At 38.0% G+C, this 17,516-nt stretch overlaps 1 protein-coding gene and 1 long non-coding RNA gene across 3 annotated transcripts in view; one reads left to right on the top strand and one right to left on the bottom strand.

Annotated features, from left to right (window-relative positions):
* Window positions 1–907: 907 nt before the first annotated feature.
* On the bottom strand, window positions 908–11,445 carry LOC149137026 (uncharacterized). The gene is made up of 2 exons (XR_016238548.1): window positions 10,444–11,445; window positions 908–4,485 (listed from the first exon to the last, which is right to left on the bottom strand). It is a non-coding gene; the product is annotated as an uncharacterized LOC149137026 (long non-coding RNA).
* A 5,485-nt stretch (window positions 11,446–16,930) lies between these two features.
* Window positions 16,931–17,516, top strand: part of LOC106868103 (uncharacterized) — a 28,972-nt gene continuing 28,386 nt past the window's right edge. For both annotated transcript variants that reach the window (XM_014913225.3, XM_014913224.3), the window contains exon 1: window positions 16,931–17,009. In XM_014913225.3, coding sequence (XP_014768711.1) covers window positions 16,952–17,009 — 58 coding nt within the window. In that variant the 5' untranslated portion in view covers window positions 16,931–16,951. The remainder of the gene's footprint in view (window positions 17,010–17,516) is intronic.

Raw genomic sequence — 17,516 nt, 5'->3', positions numbered from 1 at the left:
AAAAATATTAAGAAGTTCTTTGTCTCTTCCTCTATTGTTTGTAGCTGTTTTTCTTGTTTTCTTCACACACACGTTAAGTAATATATTTCTGGTTGTGGCATATAATTGGTCAGAATGTTAACGTTGGTTTCGAGCTGAATATTGCCGCTAGACAATATTGACGATTCTTCAAACATGCTGTCTGGAAATGCATAACCCTTTTAGCACTGGAGGTATATCGATTCTAGAATAGTTCAGTGGAAGCAAAAAAAGTTGAACGAAATTCAATGTAAAATATTGGGGGGGGGGGAGAAGGAAGGAAGGGTTATTCCCCATAAATCGGTATTAGCCTTGGATAACCTTTCCAAATCTGTCATGGCTTTTCCTCGTCAGATTATATGATTGATAAATCTGTCATGGCTTTTCCCAGTTCCGGGGCACTTTCGTTTCGCCTAGCTCTGAAGTATATTGTGTTTTTTTTTTTTAACACAGTACGTTTACAATGGGGTGAAAACTGCAACATCTGGCATTCCTCGTCGAATAATTTATTTTAATTAGCTTCTTAATGATCCCTGCATTGCACATGATAACACTGTTTTATCTACTGTTATATTCGCTTATGTTTTCTTTTATTATCAATCATATACACTATCAACAGTCAAAAATGTTCGTGACACATTTAAGATCCAATCACAAGTCTATGAAGCAACCTCATTCAATCTGTTAGAAATAACAACCAACTCTCCTTCAAGTTACATCCTAAAGGACACATTAAAAGTAGGTAATTTTTTTTTCCAGTTGAAAAGTGTTTTCCGTTTGAAAAAAAAAGTTTTCAAAAGCGAAAAATCAAAGTGTTTTCATTAGCAATTAAACACTTGACATGTTTTGATACAAGAAATGTTTTTCCTCATATTTGTTTACGATGGCATTTTTTTTTTTTTTTTTTTTTTTACTTCCGTAAGTATCCATGTATAACCACAACTGCTGCAAAGTCAAGTACGGAAATGAATACCATAACTTTTCAGAAGAGTAACTATCTCCTACGTTTGATATTAATCATACTATCTTTCTTCTCTTAGTATTCTATACTTCAGATATCCCTAAAGATTCCAAGAGCATTTTCCAAGTACATTTTCGAATTCATGTCTTTATACTTCTACTTATGTGAAAAAAACATAAAAAGGAGAGGAGGAAAGAGAGAGAGAGAGAGAGTATCATATAACTATATGAGTACGTGACATTGACAAGCCGCAAATACGGTGAAATACACATTTGTTGTTCTCACGATCACTCCAGGAGCGATATCGTTTTGCCTAGCTCTGATGCACATAGTTTTTAACACAGTATGCCAATAAAGGAATTTTCCCTGGTTTTTCAACAATATACATACATTAAATGTGTCGTATAAATAAAGATTTTCTTCTAGGATTGCTCCTATTGCATATCTCGAGTTTTTCAGCCTAAGCGGCGTCATTATAACCCGTTATGTTTTTTATACACCATCACTATATATTTCAGACTAGCTCATGTAACTTCATTTCGAAAATGATACGAGTACAAGACCTCGATAAGCTGCAAATACGGCGAAAATCGCCTATCTGTCACTCTTGCGATCAGTTCCGGGGCATTTTCGTTTCGCCTAGCTCTGAAGTATATTGTGTTTTTTAACACAGTACATTTATAAAGGGGCGAAAACTGCAACATCTGGCATTTCAACGATTTCGTTTTAAAAAGCTTGGTAATCTACACCCGCCACAAGTTTCGAATCTTCCCGTTGTTCATATACCAAGTTAGCTGTGAATTTCTCCTACAACAGGATTTTTGATGGATAAACTATTTCGTTACTGCTTCCTTAAGATCCGTATCTTCTGCAGATCTCATACACTTGCCTTCACAAACAAGTGATGATTTGGAATTTGCATCAACACATTATATTTCAAAGAAAATGCAGGGAGTTTATTCTTCGCTTTACACATATCTCAAACAGTTTGTTTGTTTGTTTTCTTTTTTAACACCATACTCTTCATAAATCTTCGCCACCGAAGCACCAGCCTCTAACTTAAGTGAAAGACCTAGTTTTAGTTATTAGTGTAGGTTCGAGGTGAGACAGCTTCAAACAGATTTTTATTTCAGTATTTACTCATTAAAAAGAATTTTCAATAGTTTTGTAGAGATGGATCGAAACCTCAACCGCAAGATAATCGATCAGACATCTCGAGCGCATCTCCAGTTTCACGTGATCGCTCTATTAAACAACCAATCAACGTGAAACTGTGACGTGTAGTTTTTTTTGTTTGTTGGGGTTTTTTTTTTCTTTTTTCCTAAAGACTATTCTTGTACCCTATAAAAGACCGTTTTGGTGCTCGATTTAATAGCAGAATGTTGAAGGGGGCTCGCTATTTTATGTGTCCCTGCTTTTTGTCATGGATATTTCCGCAGGCATCTCCAGGTTCTCAGAGACATCCATTCTGAACACTCGCATGTCTCATAAGTAACTTTATTGACACGGTGCAGTTTTTTTTTCTCTACTCCAGTCAGTATAACATTTATGCTGTCCATTGTAAATTGCCAAAACTCAATATCCTTATGTCTAGTAATAAACATTTAAGTTAAATGTTCGCGAGTTTGTTTTAGTTATGATTCAAGCAGCCAACGAAAAATATCTTCATTTACCAGCTCCACATAGCACCAACCAAGCCACCATCACGATACTATCATTCATTTGTTTAAAAAAAAAAAAAGAAAACTTTCAATAAACATATTTAGTAGCAAATAAATATTGATCTCTTTTAATGGTACAAACCATGAAGTAGTTATACGTTTAGTGATTCCTTTGAGTGCGTGACTGGTATTTATTTTATAAAAACTTTCAATAAGTATTTATGATTCATTCTGGAATTTTTTTCTTCTCTTTATTTACTTCATTATTTACTTAAGCTTGCATCAACACGCAGAGCACATCAATACTTGGTTAATATTTTATAAGCTTAAAATTTGTTAATTATGATGAGCTGTAGTATGACAGAAACACACTAAACGCTTTGCAGTATTTACTTTCGTCGTTTCTACGTTCTCACTTCAAAATCCATCGTACTCAACTTCGTCTTTTATTCCTGTTGAGTCGATAAAATAAGTACCAGTCACGTACTCAATGGAGAAGAATACTTCTCCATTATAACTTCATGGTTCCCCCCACCAAAAAAAAAATCAATATTTATTTGCTACTAAATATGTTTAGTACTAGCTGTTCCACCTTTGATGAGTCACAATAAACATCTAACCCTACAAAGTTATCAAAAACAGTAAGGTGTATAGAAATAATATTCTTATAAGGTCATATTTAAAATGGAAGTTGTTTAAACTTAAGTCAGCCTATGATCAAAAGCATTTAAGTTATTCTTAAATGACGATCAAATAAATCAGGATTACACATTCGTATGTATTTGATAGTAAGATAGTATTTCTTTTATGGGTCAACTAGTACTGAATTGTAAATATGTACTATTAGTTTTCAAAAAGCTACGTTTTTCTTGCTACTGTTTAGTCCAGATCACTTCTCCGAGTAAACTTATGATCGATAGTATTTCATGGTGATTGTCTCCTATTTTTTGTCTATCAAGGGCTACATAATCCAATGCGGCCTTCTCTTATTAAGACGGAAGAGTGTTATTTGAAGATCTGACCGTTATTTCTTTTTCTACGTAGAAGCTCCTACGTTATCTAAAATGGAAGTTGTAAAATTTAACAATGAACATGGAATCAGAACAGCATGAAAGACATTTTGGATCAGTGCCTGTTGAGAAGATAAGTTGCCAATGAAAGACGTACCAAATGTTAATAAGAAGAAATACAATCTTTGTTACAGACAAAGCACATTTAGAAGAAAAGCTCACCAAATTAATATTGGATCATAAAATTATGGACATTGCGATATTACGAAAATGATCATCTTAGAAATAAATTGGCAACCAATACTGAACTTTTAAAGGAAACGAATTAGATTAACTTTACAAACAAAAACCAAAACTGTTGATCAAGAACTGGCTGAATTTCGGCAAAATCAAAATGGCTTCAGTGCTGAAACGGACTAAATGTTTTGCAGTATCTGGTTTCGTCCTTTTTTTTTTTTTCTCAGTTAAATTCTACCGTGGTCACCTTCACAGTTTCTTCTTCCAAGGTTAGGGCATCACTCAGTTAATGTAGACCATGGATCTGCACAGACATATATATATATATATATATGCTGACCTGGGCAGGATTTGGGCTGGGGAAAGATTAATAGATCCCTGTGCATACAAGTTTACCCTCTCTACGGTACTAATATTTACGTATTGAGAAGACCACCGATTTGAACCGACAGCTTGGCAGCAGCGTTGTCCAACTATCAGAATACAAAGAACCGGAACAGATACAGCAAGGCAACTTACCTCAACTTTTAGTTGTTCCGCCAATTCACTGCGTTAAATTGGAACCTATTTATCGGCTTCGATAGCAATAATTTATATCCTGTAACAATAAAATCCAATGACATTTTATTTTTTGCGTATGAAAGGACATAAGTCAAGTGAATAAAATAGTATATTATCGGTCCATATTTTATCGACCACTGGTGGTATGAAAGATAGATTGGTCGAAGCTGTTTTGATATAAGATATTAGAGTAGGATGCAAATAAAACAACTTTTATTTTACTACTTTCTTCATAAAAAATGGAATAAATTCAATACATCGGAAAAACATTGTCTATTACGTTGCCGTGGTGAAATCACTTGCGTGTCTCAACGACTCTCAGCTTTGTCATATATCATCTTGCTATGAACTGGATACATCATCACTGATGTTATCTAGGGTCATTGAGTGTTTTGAGTCATTCAGAGATAGTTGTCGAGGCGACTCAGTCGAGCTTATGTCCCGGCTTGTATCTAGGTAGCGCTTCCATGGCTCGCATTTCTTGATTTTCGGTTATCTTAAAGTAAGTTCTACTACATCCATTGCTAACTTGATGGTCTTTCGCTTACTAGAGATAGCCATTAATAACAACTTCCTCCAACACCTAGAAACGCTCTACCCCCACCTCACTCCCTCTCTCTACCTCAACTTCTCTCTCTGTTTGTCCTTGACAAACATCGGAATGGTTTCCGTTGAGCCAGATCTACTGGCCGTACGCTCTTGTGTCGCCTGCCAGTAGTCCCTCACTTTGAAGAAGTTTGTCGAAAGCAATGATGATCCCCACAACATCATCAAAGCTTTTAGCTGTATCTAGCATGCCACTCTTCCAATGGGCTCCTCCTGTCTCTCATCTCTTGAGCCAGTAACTCCCTATCAAACACGGATTGTGTTGATAGAGCTGTGAGGACCGCGCGATGTGAGGTGGCGAGAATGGCTCTTTTGTACCACATCGCACGGCCGATACAATAGAGAGAAATTGAATAGTACAAATGAATGCCAGATGGAAAGAGAGACACAACCGCGTAAGAATGATTGAGAGAACATTTATTGATAAGTTAACATGCGTGTCTGTGTGTGCGTCATGTATACAGAATAATAGACAGCCCGTCATGAGAACAAAATGTATGTGTGTGTATAGGCATAGATGTATGCGCGTTTTAAGTACATATAAGGATGGAAATGAAGAAAAGACAGTGAAAAAGTCTATAGCCATCGAAGTGAGGAATAAGTTCATTGACACAAGAAAGATAAGAATACCAGTTCGTAGTCAATATTACACGGTTGTTGAAATATTGTATCAAGAAGTCGCCAATGATTTACTGTCATATCCAACAACCCCATTTTTACACAGATGACATCACCTTTCATTCTTGCCAGACCTTCCTCATCCATACATCTCCAACTGACACAACATTAACCAAACCCGTACTGATTTCATGAACAAGCATCCTCCTATAATTGTCTTTTTCAAGAAGAAAACACACCCTTATGATAGCTAGAACCATGTCCCAGCAACTGGCCCTTTTCTTTCACCACCACCCTACAATTATTGATACTCGAGAAAGCTCAGAAGAGACCCACATTACTGCTGCTGTTGCCTCCGCCGCATATACAGACGATCTGGATTGAATCCAGAAACAGGCCGACTGATCGACATAGTCATTCAAAGAAACAGTCTACGTTCTGGCCAACAGACACACCTCTTTCTTACCACTACTATAACGACCTCTGCTCCTAAAATCTGGCTGGACTCATACCATCTTCACTTAGGTATTCCCACTTGTGTCTCTTCCTCTCACCACCCTTTTTCTGCCTCCCCACCAACACCCTCACTAATCACTACACCAAGACTTGCTTAACCAGAACGTCAGCCCTCTGGATTTCTCTTCCTGCTATTGTCTTCCTCGCGAGTATTTACCAAGGTCCAAGAGAAACATAAATGGCATTAGTCTCACCAATCTTAAGAAGCCTGTGAAGGCCATGGGTGCTGCCCCTTCCTTCAAATTCAGCAAGTAAAAAAAATAACTTTGTAGAGTACATAAAAAAGAAGCTATCTGATTAATTTGCAATGTACTATAACAGCTTCTGATCCTCAAGGTTCCATTCAAATATCCAACTTGTACGTCCATCTTAGATTCTTTATGGTACCAGAGACAATTTTTAGATATTAATACGTTGATTTGTTTCTTTATTACGTTTTCGACGAATGTTGCAAATGTTTTAGAGGTATTGTACATAATTTTTAGTATTTCGTCTCGTACGCGTGTTTTTGATTTTATGCTGCTACGTGTAATGGCTGCATTTGATATTACTAATAAGAGATTCGATAGGTATTACTTTTAGACAAGAATTGAAATAATTGTACATTTATTAGGTGTTACTTTTAGACTGAAATAGTTGTACATTTATATCGAGGGAATATAGACGGGAGTATATATTTTATGGAGAGGATAGCAAGTCGAGTTTATAAAAATGAGTGATCTAATGGTTACTCCATCCGAGAAATTACACATTCAAGAATACATCTCTGCTAAAACTAGCAGATAAATTTTCATCAAACTTGCCCCTGATACTTTAAAAAGGGAAATATATATTGGAAAAATTTCATTCCCAACTTTTATAAAAATTACGAAGGATGACATCGGCTGAACCGATGGATTGTCAGAATTAATAATAAGTGTAGTGTGTTGGTAGAAATAGTACATCGGACTAAATACATATCAGCATTTTAAAACTTGATTTCTTATCTTTTTAACATCAGCTTTGGCCCTCATCCCTTCGAGGTTGATGTAGTAAGTACCTGGCATATCCTAAATTAGGTTCTATTTCAAAAGTTAATAGTATGTAGAGTGAAGAAGTAGTTTCTAATTAAGTGGCATTTAAAGTATCTATAATAAACAAAACTGTAATTTCTTTCAAGAAATTATAAAAGATTGGGAAAATTAGGTTCTGTGTGACGTTCATACCGTTTCAAAGATTGTAGAAATTCAACTAAAATAGTTAAAATCGTGAGTTGAAATTAGACAGTAGAATCATAAAACAAACAAAAGATTAATCTTTGATTTAGGAAAAAGACCACAGCTTTTGTTGGGAAAAGGGCTATAGTTGAGTAAATCAACCTCAGTACTCTCCTAGTGCTTCATTGTACCGACCTCGCAACGCAAAGTTGAGCTCAGCGAGATTTGAACTCAGGTCGTAACAATCGTCGGTATTTCACATTCGTACAAGACCAAAGGCATAAAACTTTCTGAAAATTGATTTGTAGCAGTGATTCGATACCTAACCGCTTGATATTTGGTCAGACACCACGAATGAACCACCTTAGTTTCATCTGATCACTCCATAACTCGACCAATCAGTGTGAGGCTGTGGCGTGATATGGTTTCCTCGATTATTCTAGAATAAAACCACTTGTCCCCAATAAAAACCGTTTTTGACGTTTTTCTAATCGCTGAGTGTTGAAGGCGGTTAAGTATTTCACTCACCTCCACTCCTGCCTGCTAAGCAGCCAACGAACCTTGCCACGGAGATTTGTGCAGTTGACTTCGTATATTTTTTGACTGACCGCATGTTGTCACACAGGTAGCTTTCTATCGCCAACACCAAATATCGTTATGTCCAGCAATAAATATTTCAATTAAATGTACGCGAGTTTGCTTCAGTTATTATTCATGCAACCAACGAAATATATCTTCATTGACCAGCTCAATATGGGTGACGGCGAACAATGAGCAACAGATTCCTCTTTTTTTATTTTATACGGTTATGCACTATGCATAAAAGTTCAATGGTTTTAAATTTTGGCACAAAGTCAGCAATTTCGGACGGGCGGGAAGTCGATTACATCGATCCCAGTAATCAAATGGTACTTATTTTATCAACTTTGAAACGATGAAAGGCGAAGTCGACCTCAGCAGAATTTTAATTCAGAACGTGAAAATGGATGAAATGACGCAATACATTTCCCCCGGCATGCTAGCGATTGTGCCACCTTGCCGCCTTTTTATAAGAGGAAATTAAGATACTGCTATGCACATGCTTTACCTATGAACAATGATAGAGTGAAATACACTATCATGTAATATCACGAAAAGTAAATTTTTAAAAATTGAAAAAACAGTCGTTGGCTGGATACGTATTTCATATCCAACCAACGACTCTACTCTGATGCGTCTTGTTACTCGTATAATTCGGGAGTTCCACCTCAGACTGTTTGGCCATATTGCTCAAATGTTCGAGATAGATCCTGCTCTTCACTGAGGATCCGGCTGGGTTGACGCCTCCTCGTATTAGTCGATTGGTCACGGCAATTGAGGAGGTGTCTCATGGAGATGGGAACTGACTGGGACACTGCTCGACGGGTCGTCCGGGAGGAGCGGGGATATACCGAACAACAAATAGTGAATGCAGCAACCTGCTGCAACGGTACCTGCCACCCCCACCCCCAACTGACCTGACCTGAAAAAACAGCATATCGTTGAAAAGAATGACGCTTTACAAAATTAACTAAACCTGTATTTCTATTGTGCCTTTCAACTACTGTACAAGTTCTAGTTTGTTATCAAAAAGATTTGGTCCTGAGTCTGAATCCATTTTGGGGCTTTGAACCAATATGATACTGGTGAACTATGTTTATAGAAATATTAAAAAATCCTATTTAGAACCAAGTTATTCTAAAATCATACCAAAATATGCTATAACGCATTCCATTGCATTATTTCGGTGTTAAATGACAGTGAGTTATTTTTTTTCGCGCAAAGAAGGTTATTCTTCCATTTCAAAAGGTAATAGAATACTGGTTTCTAATATAGGCACAAGACCACGTTGTTGTTGTTGTTGCTTTGCTGTTTTTGTGGAGAGTGGCTACAGTCTAGTCCAGGGTTGGGCAACCTTTTCGAGAGTGTGTGCCAAAACTGGCAAAATCTCTCACACAAAATTCTTCCACATGCCAACCAAATTTTTTGGAGAACATATTAGGCTACTTGATATCTCTTAAGAAAGTGTATGTTAAGAACTTTTTTTTATAAATGATAAAAAAAAATCATCTCAGAGTAGTAAAACAGTATATAATGATGGAAAATGTATTTGTTCACCTTCAAAGTTACATCTAAACAACAATGAACCTTTGCCACTTTCAAAAGAAAACATCAGATAATATATCAGTCTGGCAGAAAACTTGCAGACAACCTTTGCCACTTAAAAAAGAAAACATCGGTCAGATGAAGTATCAGTTTGACAGAAAACTTGCTGACTCCTTTCGATAGACATGTATACACAGTATTATCAGTGAGACTTCTGCTGCTGTATCACCGATGACAGCCATTTTATATCGGATTTATACTTCGTAACTTTCAGAGATATGCATGCACTACTAGTTTCATCCGTCAGGTTACATCTGTAACGTACACTCGATAAATTTTTATTATGATCACTATGGATCGGATACAAAGATGTGTACAATACAGGACAAACAAATAAACAAAATGTATGAGTTCTATGATCTTTTTAAAAATGTACGATTGTCTTTATATAAAATTTAAAATTCGTATGTTCATTGACTTTTTTTTTTCCTTTTAAATATACCGACAAACATATGCCTACATACACACACACACACACATATATATATATATATATATATATATACACACACATATATACATACATACACACACACATACACACATCCACCTACACACATGTATATATATTATAAAATAAAACGATTGGGTTTTTCAACCCGGCAGCCTATAAGGCCCAGTAGCTCGCCTTTTATTTTCTCGATGATTAGTTAGGGTGACTCACACCCACCTTTTTCACCACTTCCTTCCATCTCTGTTCATATACTCTAGCTGACAGGTTTCTCTTTTCCAGCCCTATCTTGCTCTTCAATGGTATTTGAAGTAAGTCAGCAATCCAGGGCCGGATATGTAGGACCCTGTCACAAAACCTTCCATTCTTGTCCTCCATATGCACTCTTTCAACACTGCTACCGTACAGAAAAAGCAAGCCTCACCTTCCTTTGAGAGTCCAGTTGGCGGTATCATCTTTATCATAGACTCAGCCGACAGCTGTACTCGTCCCAGATGCGACAACACGTGTTCTACATAAATTATCAAGCTGGAGAGCTGCCGACAATGTACAAAAGCGTGTTGGACAGTTTCACTGTCCTGCTCGCATCTTGGACATGTCGGTGGCACTGCAAAACCGTGCCTGGATAACTTCTCGCGAACAGGTAGAGCATTCCTGTAATACTGCCAAGTCAGAGATTTTTGGAAATTATCCAAGTACTCCGACTTGAAGGTTTTACGAAACAGGTTGGTAAGTTGGTTCTCGTCGAACCCCAGAGCCTCTCCTAGGACGTCATCGTTTTTCCCCTCCACTAGTCCTCTGTAGAATACCGAGGTGGTATTCCCGCAGCCAGCCTTGCCCGTCTTGTGGATAAGCCAGAGTGCCTGACGGCACTCCTTCTGCCATAAAGTCAGATTACGTCTTCTAATGAGACCGGGTTTAAATCTTTCCAGCGAGGCCGGTCGCGGTAAGAACTCCTCCGCCAACAGACTCCACACCTTATCACCCTCCAGGTGGCACCAGAGATGTCTCAGCCTCAACGCATCACTCTGGATGCGGAGCCAGATTCCATTGCCTCATCTAGACTCTTGACTAAGTCCCCCTCTATTCTAGTCCTATCTAAACTTAGCTGATTGCTAAATCTAATGGACTCAAGACGGATGGCTCTCTTGAGGGCGTGCCACCATCTATTATTAATGATGGTGCCACATAATGCCCTCTGCACTAACTCCTTAATCCGGGTACGGAAAGCTACACAAGTCAAAATAGACTTGTTCATTTTCCAATACCCGGGTCCCTGTCTATGGCACTTATCTATATGCACCTCACACGTCACAAGTTTATGATCCGAGTAAGGCACAATACAAAAATGTGGACAGCTAAAGCTATGCTTATCTCTTTCCTTAACAAAAATTCTGTCTATGTACGATCTGAGTGAGCCGTCGTTATTACTCCACGTCCACTGTGGAACGCTCGGCTCATCCAGTCGGTAGCGGTCTACTAGATTAAAGTTCTCTAGTAGACCCTTGAAGCAAGGATTCCCTTTCCCATCGGTGGAGCCTACACTTTCGACGCGCGCATCGAGAATAGTGTTGAAGTCCCCTAGCAAAACTATGGTTTTAGACGTCAATAAAAAGTACTCCAGGTTCCGAAAAAAATCCGACTGCCCGTGTCCGTTAGGAGCATAGGCAGCTACCAACCTGAAGTACTGCTTACTTTCATGTGTTACATCTAGGACGACCAGCCTACCTTCTGGGTCCAGAAAGACAGTACGTATCTGTAACTCCAAGTTTTTCTTGATAAGGACTGCCACGCCTGCACCTCCTCTCCGGCTCGGAGAAATAGATTTCTCGTAACCATTGAGGAGGGGCGAGAACGCTTCAGGTCCCTTCATCTTGGACTCGGTGATCACAGCCACATCTATTCTATGTGAGATGAGGTCGTCCAGAAAACAAGCCGGTTTCCATTTCGACCTCATTCCACGCACATTTAAACTACCCAATTTAATCATCGAAAAAAAATAAGGTAAAAATAACACTTACGATTGTGAGAGGGAGCATGACAGTTTGTGTCTGCCTGCTTCCTCCGCACTGCCCTTAGCTGCTGGGCTTTTTACCGTCGTTGCCACCGGGCTCTGGGTTGGTGTGGCTGCCGGGCTAATCACCAGTTTTCCGGATATCACCTCGTGGGTGACATCCTTGATCAAATTCTCCTTCACTACTTCTTGCAGCAATTTCTCCTTCCACTCTTCCTCTCCAATTTTCGCGAATCTCACCTCGCTGTCTGTTCTCTTAAATGTCTTAATTCGGTGGTGCGCCTTTATTAGACGAACCACCTTCTCGTTCTTGGCATTAAAAGCCACAATTCTATCCGTGTTCTTGAGTCGTTTCAATGTTGGTGGGTGGGTGAGGGAGGGATGGCAAAATGTTGGTGGGTGGGTGAGGGAGGGATGGCAAAATGTTGGTGGGTGGGGGATGGCAAAATGTTGGTGGGTGGGGGATGGCAAAATGTTGGTGGGTGGGGGATGGCAAAATGTTGGTGGGTGGGGGATGGCAAAATGTTGGTGGGTGGGGGATGGCAAAATGTTGGCCTATCAATGTAGTGCCAGCGGGGTAGGTTTGGGGAATTTTGTTGTTTTTTTTGTTGTTCGTCATTTTTGTCAATAATTTTTTTTTTTGGGGGGGGGGGGGGGGGGTCCGGGGTATTGCCTTTTTTTCTTTTGTGAGACACCGTCGTGAAATCCATTTCGTTTTCGTTCGCTAGGTTCTCCTCCTCCTCCTCTTTTTCGTTCTTATTTTGTTTTAAGTTCTTCTTTATTTTTTCCTCCTTTTGAGTTTCAGGTATTTTTTTCCCCTGTATTTTCTTTAGTTGTTGTAGTGTCCGTTTCATGTTTTTCTGTGTTTATCACAGCGCTCTTTTCCGTGTTTATCACAGCGCTTTGGGGAGGGGTATCCGCCATTTTTTTGTGCAGGCTGAACGAACGTGGCCCTTCTGCCCGCATTTAAAACATCTAGGCCTACATCCTTCCACTGATACACGCATGGTACGCCCCTCCCCTACGAAGACTCTAATCTGGTAAATTTTCGAGGACTGCGTTATCTGCTTGAATGACCATTTCGAGGCTTTGACCCTTCCAGTTTGTTGCTTCTTTCCTCTTCATGCTTAAGATTGACAGCTTCCCTTCTACGTCGTAAATTATTGCGGTTGCTACCCAATATATGTCATATCCGTCGGGAATTTCTTCTACCGTAATTTTCGCCGTTCTACGACCTAAGTACATAGGCGGCAGCATTATTTGGTCATTTTTAAGTGTCTGGGTTGACACGTCTTTCGCTACGTTTTCCGACTTGAAGTGTGCTTCTATTGTTGCACTCTTCACTCCTCGGCAAACGTAGCGTATTTTCTTTCAAATTGGTGCCAACCACCGCTCAACGATTTCGTTCTTAACTTCCATGATTTTTTTCTCCTTCAAGTTGTACACCTTGTAGACCACGGTTTTTTTTTTAATTGCTTCGATGGTCTCAGGGGGCGGTACCAACTTTGTTATGTCTCCTGATTTTTCAATCAAGTTTCTGAACTGGAGTAGCTTCTCCATAGTTACTTCCATATCAATTACGCTGCCGCCTACGGCGTCAGAAAAGCTTTGTTTTGCCTGGCTTTCCTTATTTGTAACGGTATTTTTGTTCATGGTTGTAACAGCACTTCTGTCCTTGGTTATAACGGTATTATTCCCTTCTCCCATCTCGAGAAAGTCGGTTTTTGAAGCCAGTTCAAATTCCATAATGTTTTTTTTTTTTTTTTAATTATAAACCTTGTCACAATTGACAAGAAAATCAATTATCAAAAAACAACCTCGAAAGGTTAACAAGAAAAAACAGAAATCTTCTGCCCCGGAAGGCGAAAACAACTGTAAAACAGTTCAGAAAGCTGAAATTTTCTGCCCCGTAGGGCGAAAATAACTTTAAAACGGTTAAAAAACAATCCTAATAAATAATCCAACAAAAATGTTAACAATAGGTATCCAAAAAGCGAACTCACATTAACAAGGGTAGCAACAATAAGACGTAAAAGTGTAGCGTACACTCGAGTGAAATTCGTCTCCCCTTTATTATATATACGTACATTCGAACATAGCAGGTAACAGCTAATTGGACCCCATTGTGTCCACTACTCTGATTAATTGGTATTGGCGCAATCTGTCTCTTACTCTGTCGCACCAATATGCAGCGCATAACCAATCGGGGGCCTCGCACAGGTTACAATACTGCACTATTTGTGAATTATTTCACCATGGATTAACAGCGAATATACAACCTGCGAGAACTCCTGTACCAAGTAACCCAGGCAGTAGCATTACAGCCACAACTTCGTACGACATGTACTGCAACTCCGGCTTCGCATCATGGCCGCAACTTCTTGATACAGTATTTCAACTACTGTGTACAATTCAATACGAACTGGTACTCTCATCTCTTGTGTCTATGAACATTCGTCTAACTTCTCATTATAGACATTTTCACTATTCCTTCATTGCTATTCTTATATGTACTTAACACACACGCAAACATCCATGCCTATACATACATGCACTTTGTTCTCATGACGGCCTGTCTATTATTCTGTATACATGACGCAGACAAAGACACATGTCAACACATCAATAAATTCTCTTAGACATTCTATTCGGTTGTGTGTCTCTCATTCCCCTCTGGTAGATATATGTATTATTCCAGCCTTCTGAACAGAGCTGTTATTAGATGGTTTCACCACGTGTGGCTACAACCATCTATACTCCAATTACCTATTACAAAACTTAACAAAGTTCATCACTGATTCACAGGCATATGTTGATGAAAACATGGATATCAGTGCTGTTGCAAAGTTTTTTAAACTGGAAAAAATTTCTGGAATGGCATTCCAAGTCCATAATAATTCGTTTTCCGCACTCCCCGTCTGGTACTCCTGTCTCTAATCGCTTTTTTCAATATTTTCTAAGTCAACTCTAAGGTCAATTATTTTTTGCTTCCAAATTGAGCTACTTTGAAATTTAATCAACTGCATTTCAAAATCAACCATGTCTATCCATGAAAACATTTGTCAGTTTAGTTATTCCAGTTTGATAATGTCTGGAAACTTCATGAATTTTGCTGTCGCTTCCAGTTCTCTGAATTTTGCAAACCTTGTAAAAAAAAAAACTGTTCAACAGTTGATTCAATAATGTTTACAAACAGCTTTTTAGACATTGGCGCTCTGTTCTGTCATCTTTTGAGAGATCATTGATGTACCTCTTTAGGTTTGGGACGTATCTAAATCTCTCATTGTCCACACTCCTCTCAAAAACTTCTAGTTTCATTTCAAAAGCCTTTATGTAACCAAACATAACATCAAGTGTCTTACTAGAGCCCTGTAATTTAACATTCAAGTCATTCAAATGTTCACAACAATCTGCAAAAAACACCAGTTTACAAACACACATGATGTCAGCACTGCAAGAATACGACACTGCTGTAGCGTGCATCGGGAGAAATTATGAATAAGTAGGTGAGGCGGTTGCTTGTCAAAGAATACTAGTTGCGGAGGGGAAACCAAAACATTGGTCGGGTCTGGGAGGAGATCATTAGATAAAGGTAGACCTAATTTGTAATGTAAAGTATATCGGAGCAATAAAAAGTCATTATATGCTATTGAGAGAAAGTCGTTAAATGGAGGGCTACTAGAGAGAAGGTTTCACGTGCCAGAAACAAGTTATTGGCGTGCCATGTTCGGCACACGTGCCAGGGGTTGTTGCCCATCCCTGGTCTAGTCTATTAAACCGACCTCAGTAGCTGGCTGGTATTTCATTTTATTGATCTCGACAGGCAAAGTTGACTCCGGCGATATTTGAATTCAGATTGCCACAAACAATGATTCAACAAACCTAAATAGCTCACTTGCATACGAAACCACACATTTATAGAGAAAAGAAGTTGGACTTCTGATACTGATTTTTCTTTTTTCTTTACTGTACACACAAATTCAATGTTTTACAGGAGGAAATTAAGTTACTGCGGTGCACATGCATTACCTAAGAGCAATAGTGATGTTTGCCAAGTGAAATACACTCCATCATGTAATATCAAGAAATTAAATTCAAGGAAAGCTAAAAATAGCATACCGTTGAAAAATACCATTTGCAAAATTAACCCGCATTTCTTATTTCATTACTGCCCACAAGGGGCTACACACAGAGAGGACAAACAAGAACAGACAGAGCGATTAAGTCGATTACATCGACTCCAGTGCGTAACTGGTACTTAATTTATCGACCCCGAAAGGATGAAAGGCAAAGTCGACCTCGGCGGAATTTGAACTCAGAACGTAACGGCAGACGAAATACCGCTAAGCATTTCGCCCGGGGCGCTAACGTTTCTGCCAGCTCGGCGCATTTCTAGTGAGCCTTTCAACGACTATACAAGTTTTAACTTATCAAAAGGCGATTTTTTTTCTCTCAGTATAATGAAATAAAGATAAAAAATAAATTTTTATGTAGATTTTCTCCATTTACTTTATGATTAAAATGTATTGCACTATTCATTTTATAAGGCTCTTTGATGTTTCGTTTTTAGTCCTCCGTTGCATTATCATTGTTTAGCTTTTAACTTTATAATTGTATTAATTATAATTCATTGATATATAATTTAAAAACAATATATATATATATATATATATATATATATATATATATATATATATATATATATATATATTTAATGCATAATTAACATATATAACATTAAATGCTTTTGCTAAATATTTTTCTCGCTATAAAACTATTACCAGTATCTATGAAGTATATCATGACTAAAAACCTTTTTCTCACAATTGCTCGCTGTGATGCAGGATTAAATTCGTTAATTTCCGAAAACAACCGGAATTTGCCGATCGACTCCTTTGTCGATTGTCGCAAAAACGCCATGACTGAAAGTTGCGACAAACCTCGGATTTCCTGTACGGCACCTTTACCTATTAATCGTAAGTCCTGCAAATGCATTGTGCTTGAAATTGGCTGAGTAGCTTTTAAAATTTCATGTAATATATTCTGTTCTACCATTAAAATAAATACGAAAATTAAATCTTATAATTTTTTAGTGCAAAAAGCTCTCTGGTAATCATTTGTATATATTTCTTCTTATACTGAAATTACATTCGTTTTAATATATATATACACACACATATATACACGCATGTTTTCTATAGAAACGAATGCATAATTAAACTACTTTTTGTTAATTTTTTCCCATTAATACTTCTTTTTGTTTTCAGTAAATCTTGATCTATTGTGCCTTTTTAACCGTTGCTATGTTGAGCAAATTTTATGTTTTCTACTTTTACTCTCTCGCTCCATTATTATTGTTTAGCTTTTAACTGTTGTTTATCCTTGCTTTATTTGTTATATATTTCTATACTTCAATATTTCTTTCTGTTTAGGAGTTCTGATTGTACCCGTCTGAAACGATACCTCACTAGGCTAAATCTATC

The sequence above is a fragment of the Octopus bimaculoides genome, chromosome 2 (assembly GCF_046866305.1).
Source record: "Octopus bimaculoides isolate indiv1 chromosome 2, ASM4686630v1, whole genome shotgun sequence".
NCBI classification, from domain to species: Eukaryota; Metazoa; Mollusca; class Cephalopoda; order Octopoda; family Octopodidae; genus Octopus; species Octopus bimaculoides.
This window is presented reverse-complemented; position numbering and strand designations above follow the sequence as displayed.